Here is a 22,827-nt window from a genome sequence, read left to right as displayed (position 1 = left end):
TCAGCATCTCTGTGTTGAGTGGAGCTTTATGTGAAGTGCAGAAGCGGAGAGGATTCTAGTGCAGTTTGTTGCCTATTGGGTATTTAATGGTTATTTGGGTAACTGTTGTTCCTGCTGCTTTCAGGTCTTTCTGCAACTTCTCATGAGCAACTGCTGACTTTTCTTTTACCTTCTTTATTATTATTCTGAAAGCACAGTGCCTTAGTTCTTCCGTGGAGTTTTTATTTGGGCATTGTTGTTCGTTATATTGACTTTGTACCAATCCATTTTATTTATAAGAATTGACCTTTTTCTATATTGATGTTAAGTATGTTGTAGCTTATGCCAGAGATTCACAAGTCACAAAATAGTCACAAGTTTTTAGGCTAGAGTCCGAGTCAAGTCACGAGTCTATAATCTACACAAAACATATATTGAAAATGAGTAGAAATAAACAGATAATATGTAAGTTCAGATTAAAAACAACAGATTAGCGACTGTATTTTGCTGTTTTACTTCGTGCCTTTACTTTCCTAGTCATTGTACAAATGAATGTAATTTCTGTAACAAGAATGTTCCAGTTAAAAGCTTAAACTGATACGTTTTGTTTTCATTGCAAAACAAAAGCGTGCGATAAATCACGGCACAGCAGCCAAAATCCCAAACACAGCAAAAAAAATCATAACCACTGCTTACCTTAGCTTATGTTCTTCCACATGCTATTAAATGTATAAGCGTGTGTCCCATTAGGAATATAATCCGTTATTTTGTAAATGTGCTTATAATTAAAAACCTCCAAACTTTTCCCGGTTGTGAAGTAAAACACGAACTCGTTAGAAAACCAATCAAGCGTTTCATTAACAATCATCTGTGTGATGCAAACTGAATAAATGCAAATAACAGCATTTCTTACTAAACATTAAAATCAGAAGGTGTGATTGGTTCAGAAAGCACTCTTTCAACCATTAGCGGCAATTTTGTAGGAGCGTTCCATTCACCCCGGTTGTTCCTGTGAAGTGCACTACGTAGGGTATTCCACCATTTTAAGTGAGATTCCAATCCAAAGGTAACGAAAATGTTCAAATGAAGTGAACTTTAAACTGTGTAGGGAGTAGGGAGCGATGCTTCATCACTACGCCGGAAGCTGGCTGTAACATTTACCCAGTGCGTGCGTTGCAAGTTAAGACAGCCGGAGCTTTATTAAGGAGCAGAATATTTATAATAATAATTAGATATATATAATTGTCGCACATAACTTATGTTAACACATGCTCTTCTTGTTCACGAGTCATTTTTTGTGAGTCATGAGTCGAATCCAAGTCATTTGAAACGAGTCCGAGTCGAGTCTGAAGTGTGCGACTTATGTGCGACTTGGACGTGAGTCCCCATCTCTGGCTTATGCTTATGAATACACTCTTTTATACTGTATATTTAAAAGTGGCAATAATAATAAATACATTTAAAGTGGATTAATGCAGTGGACGTAAGTAAAATTTAACTGTATTTAACCGCCAGTTTCATGCTTGCCAGTATTTCTGTGGCACACAAAAGCTGGGATTGCCAGGTGCTCTGGTGGTGCAGCGGTAAAACACGCTAGCACACCAGAGCTGATATTTCAAACTTGTCAATTCAAATCTCAGCTTTGTTGTTAGCAGGCTACACGATTGGCTAGTTCACACCCGATGCAATTCCGATCTCTGCTTGCTGATTGATGGCGCATACACAGAGACGAGGGATAGTGTGATCAGGGTGTGTCTCTCCGTGTGCAAAGCTGAAAAGATGCAGTGGGCTACTGCACACGTGTTGAAGGGGGTGTGTGTTGGTCACGGCTCTCCTCAGTCAGGAGTGGAGGTCAACATCAGTAGGGAGGAAGCGTAATGCAATCGGGTAATTGGATGCGACTAGATTGGGAGGAAAATTGGTGGGAAAGATGCATAAATAAATAAATAAATTAATTAGTGAAGTAGCCTGGATTGCATGTAATGCAGAACGTGATTGCAGATCATTTTCCAACTCTATGATAAGTAACGTAGGTGCAGATTTTTCTTCTTTGCTCAGTCTTGCTCAGTTCATGCAGATGTCTGTTCCATTAGTTCTGGTCACAATGCTGAGCTTTGGGCAGCTGGTGGCACTCATCCTCTCAGCGTGGTTCCCGGACAGAAGGCACATTGTCTGAACGGGAAGTAAAGTGTCTCTTTGTTAACCAGCGCTTGTGTTAACTGCTAGTGTTTTTTTCTTTTTTATCACCTAATCTTCTGATTAGTCTGGTTGACCATCTGAAAATGGTTTGTGGATTGATTTGAAGCATATCTGTTTGCTCATCTCATCTCGAACACACTGTTTGGTTCTTCTGGTCCTTCCTTATTTTCTGTGCCAGTTCTGAGCGTGGAGCTTGGCAGGAGTTGGCCGTGACTCTGATTTGACGTCTTGCACCTTGTGGCCCGATTTCATTTGACCAGCAGAAACCGCTGAAAGGTGTCTGGACCGCATCCATTATAGCCGCAACCTCTGGCACGCCGCCTCATGGCTCGTAATCAATACTCGTTTTCCTAAAAGGGTTTTGTTGTCTTGTTGACGCGGGCGGTGATTATCTGAAGGAATGGCTGCAGGGGGATTGATCCCGCCGTTACTCTTAACAAATTTGACTTTTGTGGCTGCACTTAACGGTCAAGGCCTCAAGCTGAGTCTGTCAGGGTCAGGCTGGTTCACTAAAATGTGGAAGAATGGGTTCAGTAACACAATTTGTAAGGGCGCAGAGACAATAGTGGGAAGTTCGTTTGCTTGTTCTGAGCGACACGGATCTTTCTGTATGAAATCTATTTAGGAAGTTGTAGTAAGGCGAGGCTTTTTGTTTCAGTGACTGTTACTGTTACACGTAAAGAAGTTTGTCTATATATATATATATATATATATATATATATATACGTATATATATATATATACACTAACATTAAAACCACCTCCTTGTTTCTAGACTCATTGTCCATTTTATCAGCTCCACTTACCATATAGAAGCACTTTGTAGTTCTACAATTACTGACTGTAGTCCATCTGTTTCTCTACATACTTTTTTAGCCTGCTTTCACCCTGTTCTTCAATGGTCAGGACCACCACAGAGCAGGTATTATTTAGGTGGTGGATCATTCTCAGCACTGCAGTGACACTGACATGGTGGTGGTGTGTTTTGTGCTGGTATGAGTGGATCAGACACAGCAGTGCTGCTGGAGTTTTTAAATACCATTTCCACTCACTGTCCACTCTATTAGACACTCCTACCTAGTTGGTCCACCCTGTAGATGTAAAGTCAGAGATGATCGCTCATCTATTGCTGCTGGTTGAGTTGGTCATCTTCTAGACCTTCATCAGTGGTCACAGGACGCTGCCCACAGGGCGCTGTTGGCTGGAAAGCAGTGACAGTGAGGTGTTTAAAAACTCCATCAGCGCTGCTGTGTCTGATTCACTCATACCAGCACAACACACACTAACACACCAGCACCATGTCAGTGTCACTGCAGTGCTGAGAATCATCCACCACCTAAATAATACCTGCTCTGTAGTGGTCCTGGGAGAGTCCTGACCATTGAAGAACAGCATGAAAGGGCGCTAACAAAGCATGCAGAGAAACAGATGGACTACAGTCAGTAATTGTAGAACTACAAAGTGCTTCTATATGGTAAGTTAAGCCAAAAAAATGGACAGTGAGTGTAGAAACAAGGAGGTGGTTTTAATGTTATGGTTGATCGGTGTATATGTATATAATGTAAACTATAACATTGCACATAAGATGCTTTTTTGATATTTGAAATGTAACATTAATTTAAGCATACAACTTACTGAGCTGTCGTCCACTGACCTCCCTGACTGAGCTTTTAAATAAACTGTATGGACAAAAGACCCTTTCCAGTTTTTCAGTTCATGTGTTTCAGGCACAACCGTTGCTCACAGATGTAATAAATGAATTATAAATATATATATATATATATACAGTGTATCACAAAAGTGAGTACACCCCTCACATTTCTGCAAATATTTTATTATATCTTTTCATGGGACAACACTATAGAAATAAAACTTGGATATAACTTAGAGTAGTCAGTGTACAGCTTGTATAGCAGTGTAGATTTACTGTCTACTGAAAATAACTCAACACACAGCCATTAATGTCTAAATAGCTGGCAACATAAGTGAGTACACCCCACAGTGAACATGTCCAAATTGTGCCCAAAGTGTCAATATTTTGTGTGACCACCACACAAATGTCGATCCCCGCTCTGATTGAGGAGAACAAAGCTAACCCACGCCCCCTCCGACACGTGGGCAGCAGCCATATGCATTTTGTCACCTACACTTTGACGAGTGCAGTGCAGTTCAGCACTGTGTACGGAGAGACACACCCTGACAGTACTCCTTTCCCGTCTCTGTGCAGGCGCCATCAATCAGCCAGCAGAGGTTGTAATTTCATTAGTTATGAGAGAGACCCTATCCGGCTTTAATCTTTAATACCCCACCCCTATCTGAACAACAGACCAATCGTTTTTCATGTGGCTGAGACTCTCGATACGATGTATTCGAGATCCCAGCTCTGGTGTTCAGCATGTGTTTTACCACTGCTCCACCTGAGCAGCCACAAATGCTCTTTTGACTGAATGGCCAAAAAATACCCACAGACATACTTCACAGTCTTGTGAGAAGCCTTCTCAGTAGAGTGACTGTTCTAATAGCTGAAAAGATCACACAGAGGTCAGTCTATTGTAACACCATTTGTTACGGTAATGGGTTGTCCAACAAGCTCATGGTCAGGTGTCCAAATATTTTTGGCCATATAGTATAAATTTAAACGTTACATTATAAATAAGACAGCCATAGCCATAAGCAAAATGTAACAAATGTTTTAACCGCTTTTTATTGTCGTAACTGTGAATTTTATTTGAAATGAATGCATTTTAGCGGGCGGCACGTGGGTAGCACTGTCGCCTCACAGCAAGAAGGTCCTGGGTTCGATCCCCAGGTGGGGCGGTCCGGGTCGTTTCTGTATGGAGTTTGCATGTTCTCCCAGTGCCTGTGTGGGTTTCCTCCGGGTGTTCCGGTTTCCTCCCACAGTCCAAAAACATGCAGCCAGGCTAAATGGAGACACTGAATTGTCCTAGAGCTACCTGGCCGCTAGGATGCATAAACCAGTGCACTGTAGTGCCGGTCCCAAGCCCGGATAAATAGGGAGGGTTGTGTCAGGAGGGGCATCCGGCTTAAAAACTGTGCCGAATCAATAATGCGGGTATTGATTTGCTGGCGACCCCTGACGGGAGCAGCCGAGGAAGTAGAGAGATAGATGAATGCATTTTCGCAGCACAGTCAGTTTATTTACAGAAAAGGCCAGCTGCTGGCACTTGGGTGGCACAGCCGTCTAACACGCTTGCACACCACTGTGGAGCGTTTGAACTCATGAGTTCGTTTTCCAGCAGAGCAACCGACCTAACAGGGCGTTCACACAAACCCAACTGGCCATGTTTGAGGGAGGTAAGGTCAGATGGGGTCTTTTTCCACTGTGATATGCGATCTCCAGTATTGGTCCAGGTGTCTGCACAAGTGTGGGTCCCCCCATGTGTGTTGGGTCCCATGGAGCTCTGCATACACCAGATATAAGATAAGATATCCTTTATTTATCATGTATACATATACAGATGTACAGTACAATGAAATTCTTTCTTCGCATATACCAGCTGGTGTTGGAAGCTGGGGTCAGAGCGCAGGGTCAGCCATCGTATGGCGCCCCTGGAGCAGACAGGGTTAAGGGCCTTGCTCAAGGACCCAACAGTGGCTGCATAGCAGAGCCTGGATTTGAACCGCCAATCTTCCGGTTGATAGCCCAAAGCTCTCCCCACTAGGCTACCACTGTTTCCGTACTCTGTTCTGTGTGGGAATCCAACACTGGCAGGTTATTAGAAGCAATCGCAGACTAGACAAGATCAGATCGGGGGTTATTCAAGCAGCATTGGATTCACTATTGGGAATTGGAAATGACTAGATTGGGAGATAATGGGTGAAAAACCTGCAGGCAACTGCATGCCAGTGGTTTTAAAAATGCCCCGGCTGCTTTCAGCTCTCACAAAGCCACACATCACTTCTTTGTTCTTCTTCTCTATTTTGCTCTTCCACGTTTGCACCCTTAGCTGTTAAAAATTCTGCGTACGGGAGGAGACTCCGCCACGGATTTGCCGGCGTTTAAGCGCGTGTGGCACAGATGGCGCAGACACAGACACGCCCACTGATTCCAGGTCGTCCACCTAAACACTCATGTTATTGACCATCAGTCCCATGAACACATAAACCATCACCACTTATCCCAGCAGTGCGTCGGCTTCAGCGCCGATAAGATATCAGCCTCATGACAGCGGTTTAATTACGCTAATCCCCATTTGGCTTTGCTTGCTCGAGCAGCTTCAATTCACCCCCCACTGTGCTTTTCGTCAGCAGACAGACAGTGAGAATGGGATAAACCCCACATCAGCATTCACACTATTTCCCTGGGTTCTTTCTTACGTCTCTTCTAACAATTATGTGATGGAATCAGTCATTTTCTTTTGTTTCCGTCTGCTAATCAGACTTTATGTTGGACGTACTGTGTCAATTGGGCATTTATTTTTATTATGTTTTCATGATCACTTTTTCTTTATTAAAGACGTCAGTCTGCAGGAGCTTCAGAAAGGTAGAGGAAGAATAAGGTCACATCCTCTCTCATGTTTAGCTTTTATCTGGTGAATCGGATTTAGGTTGCATCCCTCCTTCCTTTCTTTGTTTTTTTTCAGTCTCCTGGGTTTAATCCCTATCTTCTAGACTAAAGATTCCTTTCAAATGGTTTTTTTCTGTGTCAATGTGGCAATATAGTGCAGCAGAGATGAAACTTCTGTGCTATTTTACAAACCCTGTCCAAAAAATTAGAAACAGTAGGAAAAATCTACACAAAAATCAATTATTATCTTATTCTGGATCACGGTGGGTCCAATGTACCTGTCGAAAGATAGGAAACACCTCGGGCAGGTTACCAGTCCATCACAGGGCAAACACACATACACACACTCCTACAATTTTGTATCTCCAGTTAACCTGACTGCATGTCTTTGTACTGTGGAAGGAAACCGGAGCTCCCATAAGAAACCCAGGCAGACACAAGGAGAACATGCAAACTCAGGAAGGAAAAAGGACCTGGACCGCTTTACCTGGAAATCGAGCCCAGAACCTTCTTGCTGAGGTCACAGTGCTACCCACCAAGCCACCGTGCCCTTATTGATTTTGAATGATCGTATTTATTTTTAAAGCAACAATATTCACTGTTTTATCCATTTATTTATTTAGATTAAACATACACTGCCATACATCAGCCATAACATTAAAACCACCTCCTTGTTTCCACACTTACTGTCCATTTTATCAGCTCCACTTACCATATAGAAGCACTTTGTAGTTCTACAATTACTGACTGTATTGCATACTTTGTTAGCCCCCTTTCATGCTGTTCTTAATGGTCAGGACTCTCCCAGGATCACTACAGAGTAGGTATTATTTAGGTGTTGGATCATTCTTAGCACTGCAGTGACACGGACATGGTGGTGGTGTGTTAGTGTGTGTTGTGCTGGTATGAGTGGATCAGACACAGCAGTGCTGCTGGAGTTTTTAAACATCTCACTGTCACTGCTGTACTGAGAATAGTCCACCAACCAAAAATATCCAGCCAACAGCGCCCCATGGGCAGCGTCCTGTGACCACTGATGAAGGTCTAGAAGATGACCAACTCAAACAGCAGCAATAGATGAGCGATCGTCTCTGACTTTACATCTGCAAGGTGGACCAACTAGGTAGGAGTGTCTAATAGAGTGGACAGTGAGTGGACACGGTATTTAAAAACTCCAGCAGCGTTGCTGTGTCTGATCCACTCATACCAGCACAACACACACTAACACACCACCACCATGGCATGGTCACTGCAGTGCTGAGAATGATCCACCACCCAAATAATACCTGCTCTGTAGTGGTCCTGTGGGGGTCCTGACCATTAAAGAACAGCATGAAAGGGGGCTAACAAAGCATGCAGAGAAACAGATGGACTAAGTAAGTGGAGCTGATAAAATGGACAGTGAGTGTAGAAACAAGGAGGTGGTTTTAATGTTATGGCTGATCAGTGTATGTGTAGTATATTTTAAAGGCTGCGGCTGAAAATGATGCAGCCTGTCAGAAGTAGGTTACTGTAGCACTACAGTGCCCGAGCCTCGGGCTGTATCCAGAATCGACCGCTGACTTCTGCATAAGCCAGTGATTTCTAAAAGATCACGTCCCTCCCTCCTGCTTAATAGAATCCTTCGTTGGCTCGAGTACCAGAATTATTAAGTATTATTAAGGAATTGGAACCGAACCCGGATGTGTTTTCCTCACAGTGATGCGAAAAGCCATCCTGCTTACTGTTTAACCAGGATTAGAACTCCCACTGCTGCGTTTAATGAAGGTGTTAAGCTCATCTGGGCTGCCTAAAAAGCCCCCCTGCTCAAAGGTCACGTGCTAGCCACATTCACACTCCACTTATTAGAAGCCTGTTCCGTGATTTGTGGGCGTACGTAGGAGCTGCTGATCAAAAGATTCCGGCTGTTAGATGAATAGCTTCCTGCGAGGGTCTTTATCCGCTGCTTTATTAAAATAATTGCATTGGGTTCTTTACAGCTTGGTCTAAAAACTGTATTACTGAATACATTAGAAAAAGCATGTGACTGGCATGTTGTTTTCCACACTTCTTTTGCTGTGGGGCAGTTCTCTCACACGGCACAACAAGTCACACAGTTGAATGGATGGGTTAGTCATTTCATCGTCTAGTGAGTTAAAGTGGGTGTATCTGGGTCGGTTCATCATGAGAGGAGAAATTGTGTCAGGGTTCACCTGCATTATGAATGCGCAACTCTAAATGATAATAAATTCATCAATCGTATATGTTTGTCATCTTTTGTTAGCAAGCATGGAGTAGATTGATGCCGTTTTGAAATTCTCATATTATACAGTGTATCACAAAAGTGAGTACACCCCTCACATTTCTGCAGATATTTAAGTATATCTTTTCATGGAACAACACTGACAAAATGACACTTTGACACAATGAAAAGTAGTCTGTGTGCAGCTTATATAACAGTGTAAATTTATTCTTCCCTCAAAATAACTCAATATACAGCCATTAATGTCTAAACCACCGGCAACAAAAGTGAGTACACCCCTAAGAGACTACACCCCTAAATGTCCAAATTGAGCACTGCTTGTCATTTTCCCTCCAAAATGTCATGTGATTTGTTAGTGTTACTAGGTCTCAGGTGTGCATAGGGAGCAGGTGTGTTCAATTTAGTAGTACAGCTCTCACACTCTCTCATACTGGTCACTGAAAGTTCCAACATGGCACCTCATGGCAAAGAACTCTCTGAGGATCTTAAAAGACGAATTGTTGCGCTACATGAAGATGGCCAAGGCTACAAGAAGATTGCCAACACCCTGAAACTGAGCTGCAGCACAGTGGCCAAGATCATCCAGCGTTTTAAAAGAGCAGGGTCCACTCAGAACAGACCTCGCGTTGGTCGTCCAAAGAAGCTGAGTGCACGTGCTCAGCGTCACATCCAACTGCTGTCTTTGAAAGATAGGCGCAGGAGTGCTGTCAGCATTGCTGCAGAGATTGAAAAGGTGGGGGGTCAGCCTGTCAGTGCTCAGACCATACGCCGCACACTACATCAAATTAGTCTGCATGGCTTTCACCCCAGAAGGAAGCCTCTTCTGAAGTCTCTACACAAGAAAGCCCGCAAACAGTTTGCTGAAGACATGTCAACAAAGGACATGGATTACTGGAACCATGTCCTATGGTCTGATGAGACCAAGATTCATTTATTTGGTTCAGATGGTCTCAAGCATGTGTGGCGGCAATCAGGTGAGGAGTACAAAGATAAGTGTGTCATGCCTACAGTCAAGCATGGTGGTGGGAATGCCATGGTCTGGGGCTGCATGAGTGCAGCAGGTGTTGGGGAGTTACATTTCATTGAGGGACACATGAACTCCAATATGTACTGTGAAATACTGAAGCAGAGCATGATCCCCTCCCTCCGGAAACTGGGTCGCAGGGCAGTGTTCCAGCATGATAATGACCCCAAACACACCTCTAAGACGACCACTGCTTTATTGAAGAGGCTGAGGGTAAAGGTGATGGACTGGCCAAGCATGTCTCCAGACCTAAACCCAATAGAACATCTTTGGGGCATCCTCAAGCGGAAGGTGGAGGAGCGCAAAGTCTCGAATATCCGCCAGCTCCGTGATGTCGTCATGGAGGAGTGGAAAAGCATTCCAGTGGCAACCTGTGAAGCTCTGGTAAACTCCATGCCCAGGAGAGTTAAGGCAGTTCTGGGAAATAATGGTGGCCACACAAAATATTGACACTTCAGGAACTTTCACTAAGGGGTGTACTCACTTTTGTTGCCGGTGGTTTAGACATTAATGGCTGTATATTGAGTTATTTTGAGGGAAGAATAAATTTACACTGTTATATAAGCTGCACACAGACTACTTTTCATTGTGTCAAAGTGTCATTTTGTCAGTGTTGTCCCATGAAAAGATATACTTAAATATCTGCAGAAATGTGAGGGGTGTACTCACTTTTGTGATACACTGTATATTCACGATACGACTTTTTTACGGATTTTTTAAACTGAAATTGAAGACAAATTATGACAAAGTTTCCTTTTATTATTTCTTTTTAAAAATAAAATACAGTATTTGTGATTATCCTTTATTGATCTAAATAATGAATGCTTTTTTATTTCTGAGGTAGGTACAAACTATGCAAAACCATTTTGGCTGAAAAACCCAGAATTTGGCAACCAGCGCCAGTGACGCCAACCAGGCGAAGTGAATAGCGCAAGTGCCATCTTTTTGTAAAAATCAATTCCTTTTACATGTCAAATCGATTTGAATCGTGGAATTTTTGAATCGGTTATTAACTGTCTTAGTGAATCGTTACATTCCTATTTTGCACACATAAGGAGACTAATGCCTAGTTCACACTACATGTTTTTTGCCTTGATTTTCACTTGCCGACGGGTCGCCACTGAATGTGCCAGCTCAGAGGCAAATCGGCATTCACTCTGGGATTGTATATCCGCTCTTGATCGCTGTTTAATGTGAACCGTCCAACGACTTGATCCGAGCCGCTTACAGATCACTCGCAGACTTAAGAAAAATATCTAGCATGCTGAATATCATGTGGTGTGAAAAGTGATGCGATCAGGGTTGTGAGTGCTGTGTCAGTGGGGGCCAGTTGTAGCCTAGTGGTTAAGGTACTGGACCAGTGAACAGAGGGTTCCTGGTTCAAGCCCCACCACTGCCAGGTTGCCGCTGTTGGGCCCTTGAGCAAGGCCCTTAACCCTTGCTCAGACTGTATACTGTAACTGCAATGTAAGTCGCTTTGGATAAAGTCGTCTGCTAAAATGCTGAAAATGTAAAAATGTGTCAAGCAACAGCCAATGAGAACGCAAGATACAGAGGGGCATATTATAGTTTCTATCAATATACATCAGCACACACACAAGCTTTACAGTATTTGTGACCTTATCGTCCACACCAAACCATAATAGCATTGTTGCATTGCAAAAATATATGCAGAACAGACAATCCCTGCCGGCTGTGTTGCCAAATCCACTCCTTCAACCACATTAATTTCTTTTTCCTACTTGCTTTTACGCTGCATATCAGCGTGCAAACAACTTTGATCACTCGCTTCTTGCTGATGTGCATTTTTGGACATGGTATCATTGAACCCCTTGTCACATCTCGCATGTGTTTTCGTGACAAAATGTAGTTTGGGAGACCAGACAGACTCGTCTGAAATGTCTCCTGGTGATAGATGGTGTAGTGTGTGACCCCCTATCGCTGATCAATCATGTAGTGTGAAAAACAACAGCGACTTAAGACACCCGATTACAAGAGATTCAGTTGTGTAGTGTGAACTTAAAAAGCAACATTGAGAGCACATGACCTCAGATGGCATTTTATAACCATTTGGGCTTGGGAATATTTTGGAAATATATGTACATACATATACACATGCAAGGAAACATTCTAGTACTTTACTCTAGTGGATCAACCTGCTTGGTTTTAGCAGGACACTGCCAAGACATTTTTTTTTACATATTTTTATGTACATAAGTGAGTGCACGTGCTAGACTAGTCTGTCTGCAATACTGGACAGCTGAGCAGCTAAAGCACTTTATCAACCAAAGTCAGTAAAGTTCCTATTGGTGGTTAAATTTTTTGCATTTTTGGACATGGTAGTATCATGTCCTTGTCTGTGATTCCTCTTGGTGATAGATGGTGTATTGTGTGACCCCCATCACCGATCAGTCGTGTAGTGTGAAAACCACAACGACAGGAGATCAAATTATGTTGACGGTATTTAATTACACACTGTTATCATTTCATTGGGCAATTAATCAGGAAAAATAATTAACCGCAGGACGTATGACAATGATGAAACCAATTCCAAATAGTTTAGAACAGTCCCTCATCAGAACCCCTCCCTGAAGCTGAGTGGACGGAAAACCTGGTTTGTCACTGATGCAATCAGTGTAAAAAAGCTCAACAAACAAGTTCTGATTACTGACGTGATAAGATCTCAGTGCAAAACCAAAGTCAGTAAAGTTTCTAATGGTGGTTGAAATTTTCTGTATTTATTTTTATTATGGAAATACTTTAGTGCCCTGAATAAGAATGTGTGTGGTTTTTTCCCCTCTTTGCACTTACCAACTATCTAACCTGTTTTTTTGTTTGTTTTTCCTGTTTCAGAAATCCTAAAGCCTCCACCCAGAGAGTGAACAAGAAAGTAAATAATGACCCAGTTCTGCGGGTACAGAATCTTTCCATTCTCATTCAGCGCATCAAAGCCTATTACCAGGTAAGTTCATGCAAAAGAAGACAACATAAACAGCCTGGTCAGGGTTGTTGCTGGTACGGTTTTAGCAGGAAACACTGGGAGCAAGGCAGTAATACCCTGGACAGGGTGCTAATCCGTTTCAGGACTTCACTTTTTCCACCACCACCTTCTCAGACATAGTCAGTCATGCCTGTTTGGACGCCTGGTCGGCCGATAACACAGCTGAAATTGAAATCTGGGTTCTCTTAAGAGAATGATGCACTAATGTAGGGCTGGGCGATTTTCACGATTAATTCGCATGAACGTTTTCACCCGATGTTAGAATGTGACAATCGCGATTGTTTACATACTTTATATTTTCATTAAAATACCAAAATGTCACGAGGCAGAAACTGACCAGACGCCCGCGGAATATAAATCAGGGAAAGTTTAATATCAAAAGGGCAAAACAGTGTACAAAATCAGGTAGAGTCCAAAACCAGACATAAACTAAACAGTAAACAGAAGACAACAAGGATTATACACGGTAACGGTTAGATTCAGTAATAAGGAGCGCAAACACAATCGGCAAAACGAGACACAAACAGAGTTCAAATAAGATTCACTGAATCAAACACCGCCGAACTGAATCAAAACTCCGGAGCCGGTGAGCGGGATCAGGATTGGCTGACCGGGACATGTGACAGTCACGTGACAGTCCGTGAGAGCATGGGATTTGTAGTCCATATAGTTAGAAGCAGAACGTGCCCCCTCCATCCACCCCCCAATCACAAGAGGACAAAATCAAAGCTGAGCTGAGTGATTACTTAATGCCCCCCCAGTGTAGATACTGATACTTTTTGTAGATACTGATAAAGAACTTTTTGTAGTTCTTTTTCTAATGTAAGGTGGTTCTGCTGCACAATATTTAAAATAAGAGCTATTCCTATAAAGGATGTAGATAATTCAGATTTCTATTTTGTTTTAATTATTGTGATATTATTGTTGTTATAAAGTTTGAGTCCCTTGAAAGGATAATTATAGGTGGTGGTGTTACTATTTTCTTTTAAATTACAACACAAAAAAAGAAATTTGAGTCTTATTTCAATTGCATTATACAAGAACAAAAAAAAAAAAAATCGAAATCGTAATCGACAATCGGTTATAATTGTAAAATAATCGATTTATTTTATTTTTTTTTTTTGCAAAATCGCAACAGTACTAGAGTATTTGCTTTATATTACACCGTGGCTCAGTGGGTAGCACTGTCACATCACAGCAAGAAGGTCCTGGGTTCGATTTCAAGGTGGAGTGGTTCGGGTCCTTTCTTTGTGGAGTTTGCATGTTCTCCCCGTGTCTGTGTGGGTTTCCTCCGGGAGCTCCGGTTTCGTCCCACAGTCCAAAGACATGCAGGTGAGGTGAACTTGAGATACAAAATTGTCCATGACTATGTTTGACATTAAAGCACTGATGAATCTTGTGTAACAAGTAACTGTTCCTGTCATGAATGCAACCAAGGTGTGTAAAACATGACGTTAAAATCCTTAAAATGATGCTTTATTTTACACCCGTGATTTATCCTGGTCTTGGTTGTGGTTTAGTGTTTTCCACAGAAACACAGGGCGCAAGGTAGAAATACCCCCCAGACAGAGTGTCAGTCCATCGCGCTAGTAAATAACATCTATTATTAAAATGTTTACTTTCAAAAAGGCAAAAAAAGCTTTAATCTTTAAACATGCATGGCAAATTGTTAGCAGGATTTCTTTAATAAAGACGTTAAAAGAGGCCGTTCGTGCCGTTTACCAGAGGTTGGACTGATGTGGAATCACCATCTGTTTTCCACATGCTCACACTTTACATTACAGATGTGTTAAACAAAGCCTTCAGGTCCATACATGTGCTTCAACTGGTTCCCAAGTCTAATACTGGACACCGGGGTGATTTAAAGGCACAGATTGAATTAAGCGAGCGTTTCTGCCCAGCTGTGAAATGGGAAACTGTTAAGGACTGATGATTTAACAAGGCTGAGTTACTCATTAGTCATGGTCAGGTCCGGGTAGGAGTAACTTTTTTGTATAGTGTTGCTGAAATTGAGGTGCGTGACTGAACACATAGTTGTGGGTCATTTTTATGTCTCAATAGAAAAGGAATCTGACTTGACTTAACTTGCATGACATGGACTGCTGGAATGTGGGTCAAATGAGGGGGAAGCATACGCATTAGGGGGAAAGTATTCTTACAAGCATACTTCTGCTGAAAAGAAACACTAATCCCACCTGCTTCTGCTTCTCAGAACTGTTGCATGACATCTAAACAGAACCTGTGTTCTATTTCTATCAAACACATTTGATCCACTTATCTTACATTTGCAACCTCTGAGTATTATTTTACTCTACTTTATCACAAGCTGCATGTTAACACCGAGAGGAAAATTGGCTTCGTTTGGAGCCTTTTTCCTTCAGAAGATTCTATTTTATTGTGTTTAAAGTTTTATGATACTGTGAACAGTAAATTAGCTGGTGGATTATGGGTTTATTACTGGTTACTTTGTCAAAGGACGGCACGGTGGCTAAGTGGGTAGCACTGTCGCCTCACAGCAAGAAGGTCCTGGGTTCGATCTCCAGGTGGGGCGGTTCGGGTCCTTTCTGTGTGGAGTTTGCATGTTCTCCCCGTGTCCGCATGGGTTGTGCTCCGTTTTTTTCCTACAGTCCAAAAACATGCAAGTGAGGTGAATTGGAGATACTAAATTGTCCATGACTGTGTTCGATATAAACTTGTGAACTGATGAATCTTGTGTAACGAGTAACTACCGTTTCTGTCATGAATGTAACCAAAGTGTAAAATATGACGTTAAAATCTGAATGAACAAACAAACAAACTTTGTCAAAATAGCCTCAAATCTGATGGAAACCTGCATGTACACAAATTTCACTCATGGTCTTGGGTACAAGCTTGGGTGGCGCAGCAGTAAATTACACCAGGGATCCAAGGTCTGAATTCTGACTGGTGCTGTTGGCTACAGACATGATTGCCTACTTCTAGAGGGGATGATAAGCTTTGTGATGGATTGGCAACTTGTCCAGGGTGTTTTACTGCATTGCGCCCAGTGATTCCAGGTAACCCGGAGCCACCTCAACCCTGACCAGGATAAAAACAGTGGTAAAACATAAGAATTCAATAAAAATTTTAAAAGTGTTCTAAATGCTTGATACAAATACAATGAAAGTCAGTTGAATTGAAACGTTTTTCCTCTGTGAGCCAGATACTGATTTGTATTGTAATGTAATCGAATTACAGCTGAAATTGTATTTCTGCTGAATCAGAGAAGTGCCTTAGCCGTTAGAACAATCAAATAAATGCCAAGATTGATAAATCTGCCCAGGAAAGTGCTGCCAACCTTGAAGGTGATGATATGCCTTCAGGTTATTTCAGTCTTATTGATCTACCTTAGAAATGTACGTCTGTGACTGTGTATTATATGGTATGTCTGAGTATAAATGACTTTTCCAGCGTATGTAGTCTCCAGCTCGGAATATGACTGTGTGTGCCTTACTCACTCACTCTTTGTCACCCAGGTTAGATGTAGCCCAGGGGCTGAAACGTTAATGATTGGTTAAGCATGGCAACTGCTAAAAACAGAGAGAGAATAAACATTTCTTACACAGTTCTCAGAAGTAATTAATGTGTTTTAGTACTGTCCTAAATTTACAGGAAAATGTGCTTAATTTCACAGACCTTGTTTTTCATAAATCACAGATTCTATGGATTTTTAAATAAAAGTGCCACATTTCACGCAATCATTAAATAACACTCATAAATTGAATGATAGAATCAATAGAAGCTACAATACACATCTCAGCCTTCCTTGATAGATTAATTAAACAGTGTGAGGCTCCATGTTTTGTCTGAAAGATGAAAATTTTTGTTAGTTTTTTGACACCCCAACCCCCGCACCACCACCCTCTGCGTGCACAGAATTGGTTGTGAGTTTTCCAATCTCAGTTACCCGAGTTGTGTTTTTATCTTTGACATCTTGGACATTTTGCCTAAGTGATTGCTAACTGAATTGCTGTAGGATTGCTATTAAACATTAAGCATGAGGCACTTGATTGCTACGCAGATTAAAAATGTTAAATCGCTAAACACAAACCGTAACTTTGAGTTGCACAGCAAATTGCATTTTGCTTTCGTGCTGTTCTTTAATGGTCAGGACCCCCACAGGACCACTACAGAGCAGGTATTATTTGGGTGGTGGATCATTCTCAGCACTGCAGTGACACTGGCATGGTGGTGGTGGTGTGTTAGTGTGTGTTGTGCTGGTATGAGTGGATCAGACACAGCAGCGCTTATGGAGTTTTTGAACACCTCACTGTCACTGCTGGACTGAGAATAGTCCACCAACCAAAAATATCCAGCCAACAGCGCCCCGTGGGCAGCGTCCTGTAACCACTGATGAAGGTCTCAAAGATAACCAACTCAAACAGCAGCAATAGATGAGCGATCGTCTCTGACTTTACATTTACAAGGTGGACCAACTAGGTAGGAGTGTCTAATAGAGTGGACAGTGAGTGGACACGGCATTTAAAAACTCCAGCAGTGCTGCTGTCTGTGTCTGATCCACTCATATCAGCACAACACACACTAACACACCATCACCATGTCAGTGTCACTGCAGTGCTGAGAATGATCCACCACCTAAATAATACCTACTCTGTAGTGGTCCTGTGGGGGTCCTGACCATTGAAGAACAGCATGAAAGGGGGCTAACAAAGCATGCAGAGAACCAGTGGACTACAGTCAGTAATTGTAGAGCTACAAAGTGCTACTATATGGTAAATTGAGCTGATAAAATGGAGTGAGTGTAGAAAAAGGAGGATGTTTTAATGTCAATGTTTAACCAGTCCCCGCATTTGTGGAAATATGTGTCTGTTTAGTTAGAAGAGCATTTGCTAGGTCAGACAATTCATCCCAGTGGTGCTTAGTGAGGTTGAGGTTAGGACCGCTAAAGTTTCTCTACACTACACTCACCAACTGTGTCATTACGGACCTCATTTGTGAAAGAAGCGTTCATAATACATCAGTTCTGAAATTGAAATTTATTACTGATTATTTTTGGCAAATTAAAACCTGCTTTATTTAAGTCCAGCAGTTATTAAGCTTGAGACTGAACATTTAAGTTCTCTCACAAATAATGAGTGGATGGTGAGTAAATGGTTAATGTAATTTATAATGTACCCGGGATAATGCTTTAATTTATATGTAGGGATTTGGACTGCATGCTTCCTCTGGAGAGACTCACTGGTCAGAGGATTAAAAGAATCCGAGTCAGCACAAAGCAACTCCGCAGCGTTCAAACTCACCAATTAAGTCTCCTCTGAGAGGCTGTGGTATCCGATAAACCCCCCAAAACCCCAAGCCTCTCATCGCCCCTCCCCTCCCTCTATGTTACTTTAGTGCTGTGGAATATGTACCACAGAGGGAGGAAATTACTCGTACACAGATAACTCAGCCAAAGCATATTTCCACTGTAATGGCCACATAAAGCTCAACTCTGCAACTCGAACATCTCACGTGCTTCAAAAAGCTCCTAATGGACGACTGAAAGTGTGGGCAGAGTCGCAGTCTAGACGTACAACTGCTAAAACAATCACAGGCTGTTGGAAATAAGATTTCCATGGCTGGCAGCTCGGTGAGGAAAGCAGCTGGGGATGTGACTGGAAAAATTACGCTGTCTAAATAATGTATGAGTGGCAGTTGGGTCCTGAAGTCAAAGGGTTTTAGTGTAGTTCTTTTACATTTACATTTTCAGCATTTAGCAGACGCTTTTATCCAAAGCGACTTACAGTACTGTGACAGTATATTGTCTGAGCAATTGAGGGTTAAGGGCCTTGCTCAAGGACCCAACAGTGGCAACCTGGCTGTGGTGGGGCTTGAACCGGGAACCTTCTGATTACTGGACCAGTACCTTAACCACTAGGCTACAACTGCCCCCTTCTTTTCTTCTAAGCATAATGGAATTGCACATCAAGTCTATGGATCTGTTTGAAAACCTAGTGAGCTGCCTTGCTGTTGCTGCCTACCTAGGTTTTAATAAGACATCAGAACAATACAGCAGATTATTTACTAGAGATGCATGAGTACCGATACTGGTATCGGGTATTTGCCCGATACCGCGCTCATTAACTTTACTCGTACTCGCAAACGAGGCTCCGATACTAAACATCCGATACCGTGTGCCTAGTGCACGTTGCTGCGTTATGCCTGGTTCACACTACACGATTTTTGCCCTGATTTTCGCTTACCGACTGGTCGGCGCTAGATTTGCCGGCTCGGGAGCAACTCGGCGTTCGCTCGGCGATCAAAACTCGGCTCTCGATCACTAAGTGTGAACTATCCAACAGCTCGATCCGTCCGTCGATCCATCGAGTTTTCTAGCATGTCAGATATCTGTTCCAATAGGTATTGGTATCGGTATCGGCAAGTACAAAAATACGTGTACTTGTACTTGTACTCGGTTGGGAAAAAATGGTATTGATGCATCCCTATTATTTACACACTACAATCAGGGCGGCACGGTGGCTAAGTGGGTAGCACTGTCGCCTAACAGCAAAAAGGTCCTCGATTCGATCCCCAGGTGGGGCGGTCCGGGTCCTTTCTGTGTGGAGTTTGCATGTTCTCCCCATGTCCGCGTGGGTTTCCTTCGGGTGCTCCGGTTTCCTCCCACAGTCCAAAGACATGCAGAGACACTAAATTGTCCATGACTGTATTCAATATAACCTCGTGAACTGATGAATCTTGTGTAATGAGTAACTACCGTTCCTGTCATGAATGTGACCAAAGTGCTGCTGGAGTTTTTAAACACCTCACTGTCACTGCTGGACTGAGAGTAGTCCACCAACCAAAAATATCCAGCCAACAGCGTCCCGTAGGCAGCGTCCTGTGACAACAACACACACTAACACACCACCACCATGTCAGTGTCTCTGCAGTGCTGAGAATCATCCATCACCTAAATAATACCTGCTCTGTGGTGGTCCTGTGGGGGTCCTGACCATTGAAGAACAGGGTGAAAGCAGGCTAAAAATGTATGTAGAGAAACAGATGGACTACAGTCAGTAAGTGTAGAACTATGAAGTGCTACTATATTGTAAGTGGAGCTGATAAAATGGACAGTGAGTGTAGAAATAAGGAGGTGGTTTTAATGTTATGGCTGATCAGTGTAAGTCGATGACTTATTAGAATCCTCTTTACTGAGGCAGCTGTCTATGTAGGCAGTAAGACAGCAAGGCAGCTCACTAGGTTTTCGAACAAACCCAAAGTCAGACAGGCTCTGAAGTCAGTACGAAAAAAGAAAACCACAGGAATCAACAACAACAGAAATATTTCAAGAATCTGTTTAAGTGCTGACCAACGAGTCTGGAAAATCACTCAACAGTCGTCAGATAGTAGGAGGTCAGTTTATATCCCAATTCCAAAGAAATTAGTGTGTAAACTATCCTACAAACTCCCTCACATCCCAGTATAATTATGCTGTAGCTTATTAAATGCAGAGTGGAGCCTCACATTGGAAGAGAACTTGCAGATGTGTGACTGCTCCACCTGGGAATGGAACCCAGGACCTTCTTTTTTTTCTATAATTTTTCCCACTTTTTTCCCCCAATTTTCTCCCCTTATCTAGTCGTGTCCAATTACCCTGATTAGATTACCTCTATACTGATTCGACCCTTCACCGCTGACTGAGCACGCCTCTCAACTGACATACTCCCCCTCCGGCACGCACAGTCAGTACAGACTGCATTTTTCACCTGCACGAGTCGAGTTCATACACCGACGGGCACTGTGTATGGAGGGCCACACCCCCATCAGCATTATTCCTCAGCCCTGTGCAGCTGCCATCAGTCAGCCAGCCAGCAGGGGCCGCAGTCACAAACAGTTATGAGGCCCTATGATCCGACTTTCTTACCCCTAACCCTGAACAACAGCCAATCGTTGTTCATGACGCTGCCCAACCCAGTCGGAAGGCAGAGCTGAGATTCGATATGATGTTAACCCCAACTCTGGTGCGCTAGCATACTTTACCGGTACTTGACCTTCTTGCTGTGAGGCAGCGGTCCTACCCACTGAGCCACCGTGCCGCCCATAATAAGGAATCTCTACACTGATCAACAAGCCGCAGTCATGATAGAATATGGACAAACAGATTCTCGAATAAATCAGACCTATCAGACCTAACCTCTCAGACCTAACTAAAGCTCTTATATTTTGGTCTCATTATAAGAAGAAGCAATTGATTAAAAAGGCAATTATCGGGGCGGCACGGTGGCTAAGTGGGTAGCACTGTCGCCTTACAGCAAGAAGGTCCTGGGTTCGATCCCCAGGTGGGGCAGCCCGGGTCCTTTCTGTGTGGAGTTAGCATGTTCTCCCCGTGTCTGTGTGGGTTTCCTTTGGGAGCTCCGGTTTCCTCCCACAGTCCAAAAACATGCAAGTGAGGTGAATTGGAGATACAAAACTGTCCATGACTGTTTGATATAACCTTGTGAACTGATGAATCTTGTGTAATGAGTAACTACCTGTTCTGTCATGAATGTAACAAAAGTGTAAAACACGACGTTAAAATCCTAATAAACAAACAAACAAACAAACAAAAAGACAATTATCTTTAAAGATGAACTTAGAACAGGAAGCTGAAGCTCAAATAAACTTTAGCAGCTATCTAATTATGTGGCATATTTCCTGTCATTAGGTTCTACTTGCACTCACTGTTCCTCTTTGCTGTTTGTTCAAGTTTGACATTTACTTTCATGACCTTTGCAAATGTTACCCTTCATATAAAAATATTTTTCAGGAGTTTTTGACAGGCACACTTGGATACACCCATTATTTAGCCACTCTTCCCCCATAGTTACACTTCATTTAAAGCTAGATCTTGTTGAAGTCAGCTTTACAGGATGGTTAAGGTTAAGGTACTGGACTAGTAATCGGAAAGGTCGCTGGCTCAGGCCTCACCATTGCCAGTTTGCCACTGTTGGACCCTTAAGCAAAGTCCTTAATTCTCAGCTGTTTTGATCGTGTTCAGACACATTAGTTAGAAATCAGCGGGCTTTTTAGCGCATCCAATTTCTACCCGTCAATCATCCTCTCACTAATGCTGGTCCCTGCTCCTGATTGGGGAGGACGAGGCTGCTCCACGCCCCCTCTGACACGTGCACAGCAATTGAACATCTTATCACCCACACTTGACGAGTGCAGTGCGGTACAGCGCTGTGCACGGAGGGTCACACCCCCTACCGCACTCCTTCCCCATCTCCATGCAGGCACCACCAACCAGCCAGCAAAGGTCGTAATCGCACTAGTCTGAGAGAGAGAGAGTCCCTATCCGGCTTAATCCCGCCCCTATCTGAACAACAGGCCAATCGTTGTCCATGTTGCCACTCGGCCTCAGCCGGCAAGGCAGATTCGATACGATGTAGCGCCACCTGAGCAGCCCAGAAATCAGCGTGCTTAACTATACATCTATGTTTGTATTTTTGACTGGTCATTGTGTTTAAAACCCTAGATCTACATATATAAAAACCCTCAAAAGATGGCTTTATGATGTGTACATAGCAGCAATCATTAACACTCAAACTTGATTCATTGTGCAGCTTTACCATATATACACCGACCAGCCATAACATTAAAACCACCTCCTAGTTTCTACACACGGCTCCACTTACCATATAGAAGCACTTTGTAGTTCTACAGTTACTGACTGTAGTTCATCTGTTTCTCTGCATGCTTTGTTAGCCCTCTTTCATGCTGTTCTTCAATGGTCAGGACTCTCCCAGGACCACTACAGAGCAGGTATTATTTAGGTGGTGGATCATTCTCAGCACTGCAGTGACACTGACATGGTGGTGGTGTGTTAGTGTGTGTTGTGCTGGTATGAGTGGATC

The 22,827-nt window shown here is 42.8% G+C and overlaps 1 protein-coding gene across 8 annotated transcripts in view; it reads left to right on the top strand.

Moving 5' to 3' along the window:
* The window catches only part of LOC134325959 (girdin-like), a 107,873-nt gene that overhangs the window by 5,915 nt on the left and 79,131 nt on the right, over positions 1-22,827 (top strand). For all 8 annotated transcript variants that reach the window (XM_063008152.1, XM_063008148.1, XM_063008151.1 and 5 more), the window contains exon 3: positions 12,826-12,934. In XM_063008152.1, coding sequence (XP_062864222.1) covers positions 12,826-12,934 — 109 coding nt within the window. The remainder of the gene's footprint in view (positions 1-12,825; positions 12,935-22,827) is intronic.

This window comes from Trichomycterus rosablanca, chromosome 14 (genome assembly GCF_030014385.1).
Source record: "Trichomycterus rosablanca isolate fTriRos1 chromosome 14, fTriRos1.hap1, whole genome shotgun sequence".
NCBI lineage: Eukaryota > Metazoa > Chordata > Actinopteri > Siluriformes > Trichomycteridae > Trichomycterus > Trichomycterus rosablanca.
This window is presented reverse-complemented; position numbering and strand designations above follow the sequence as displayed.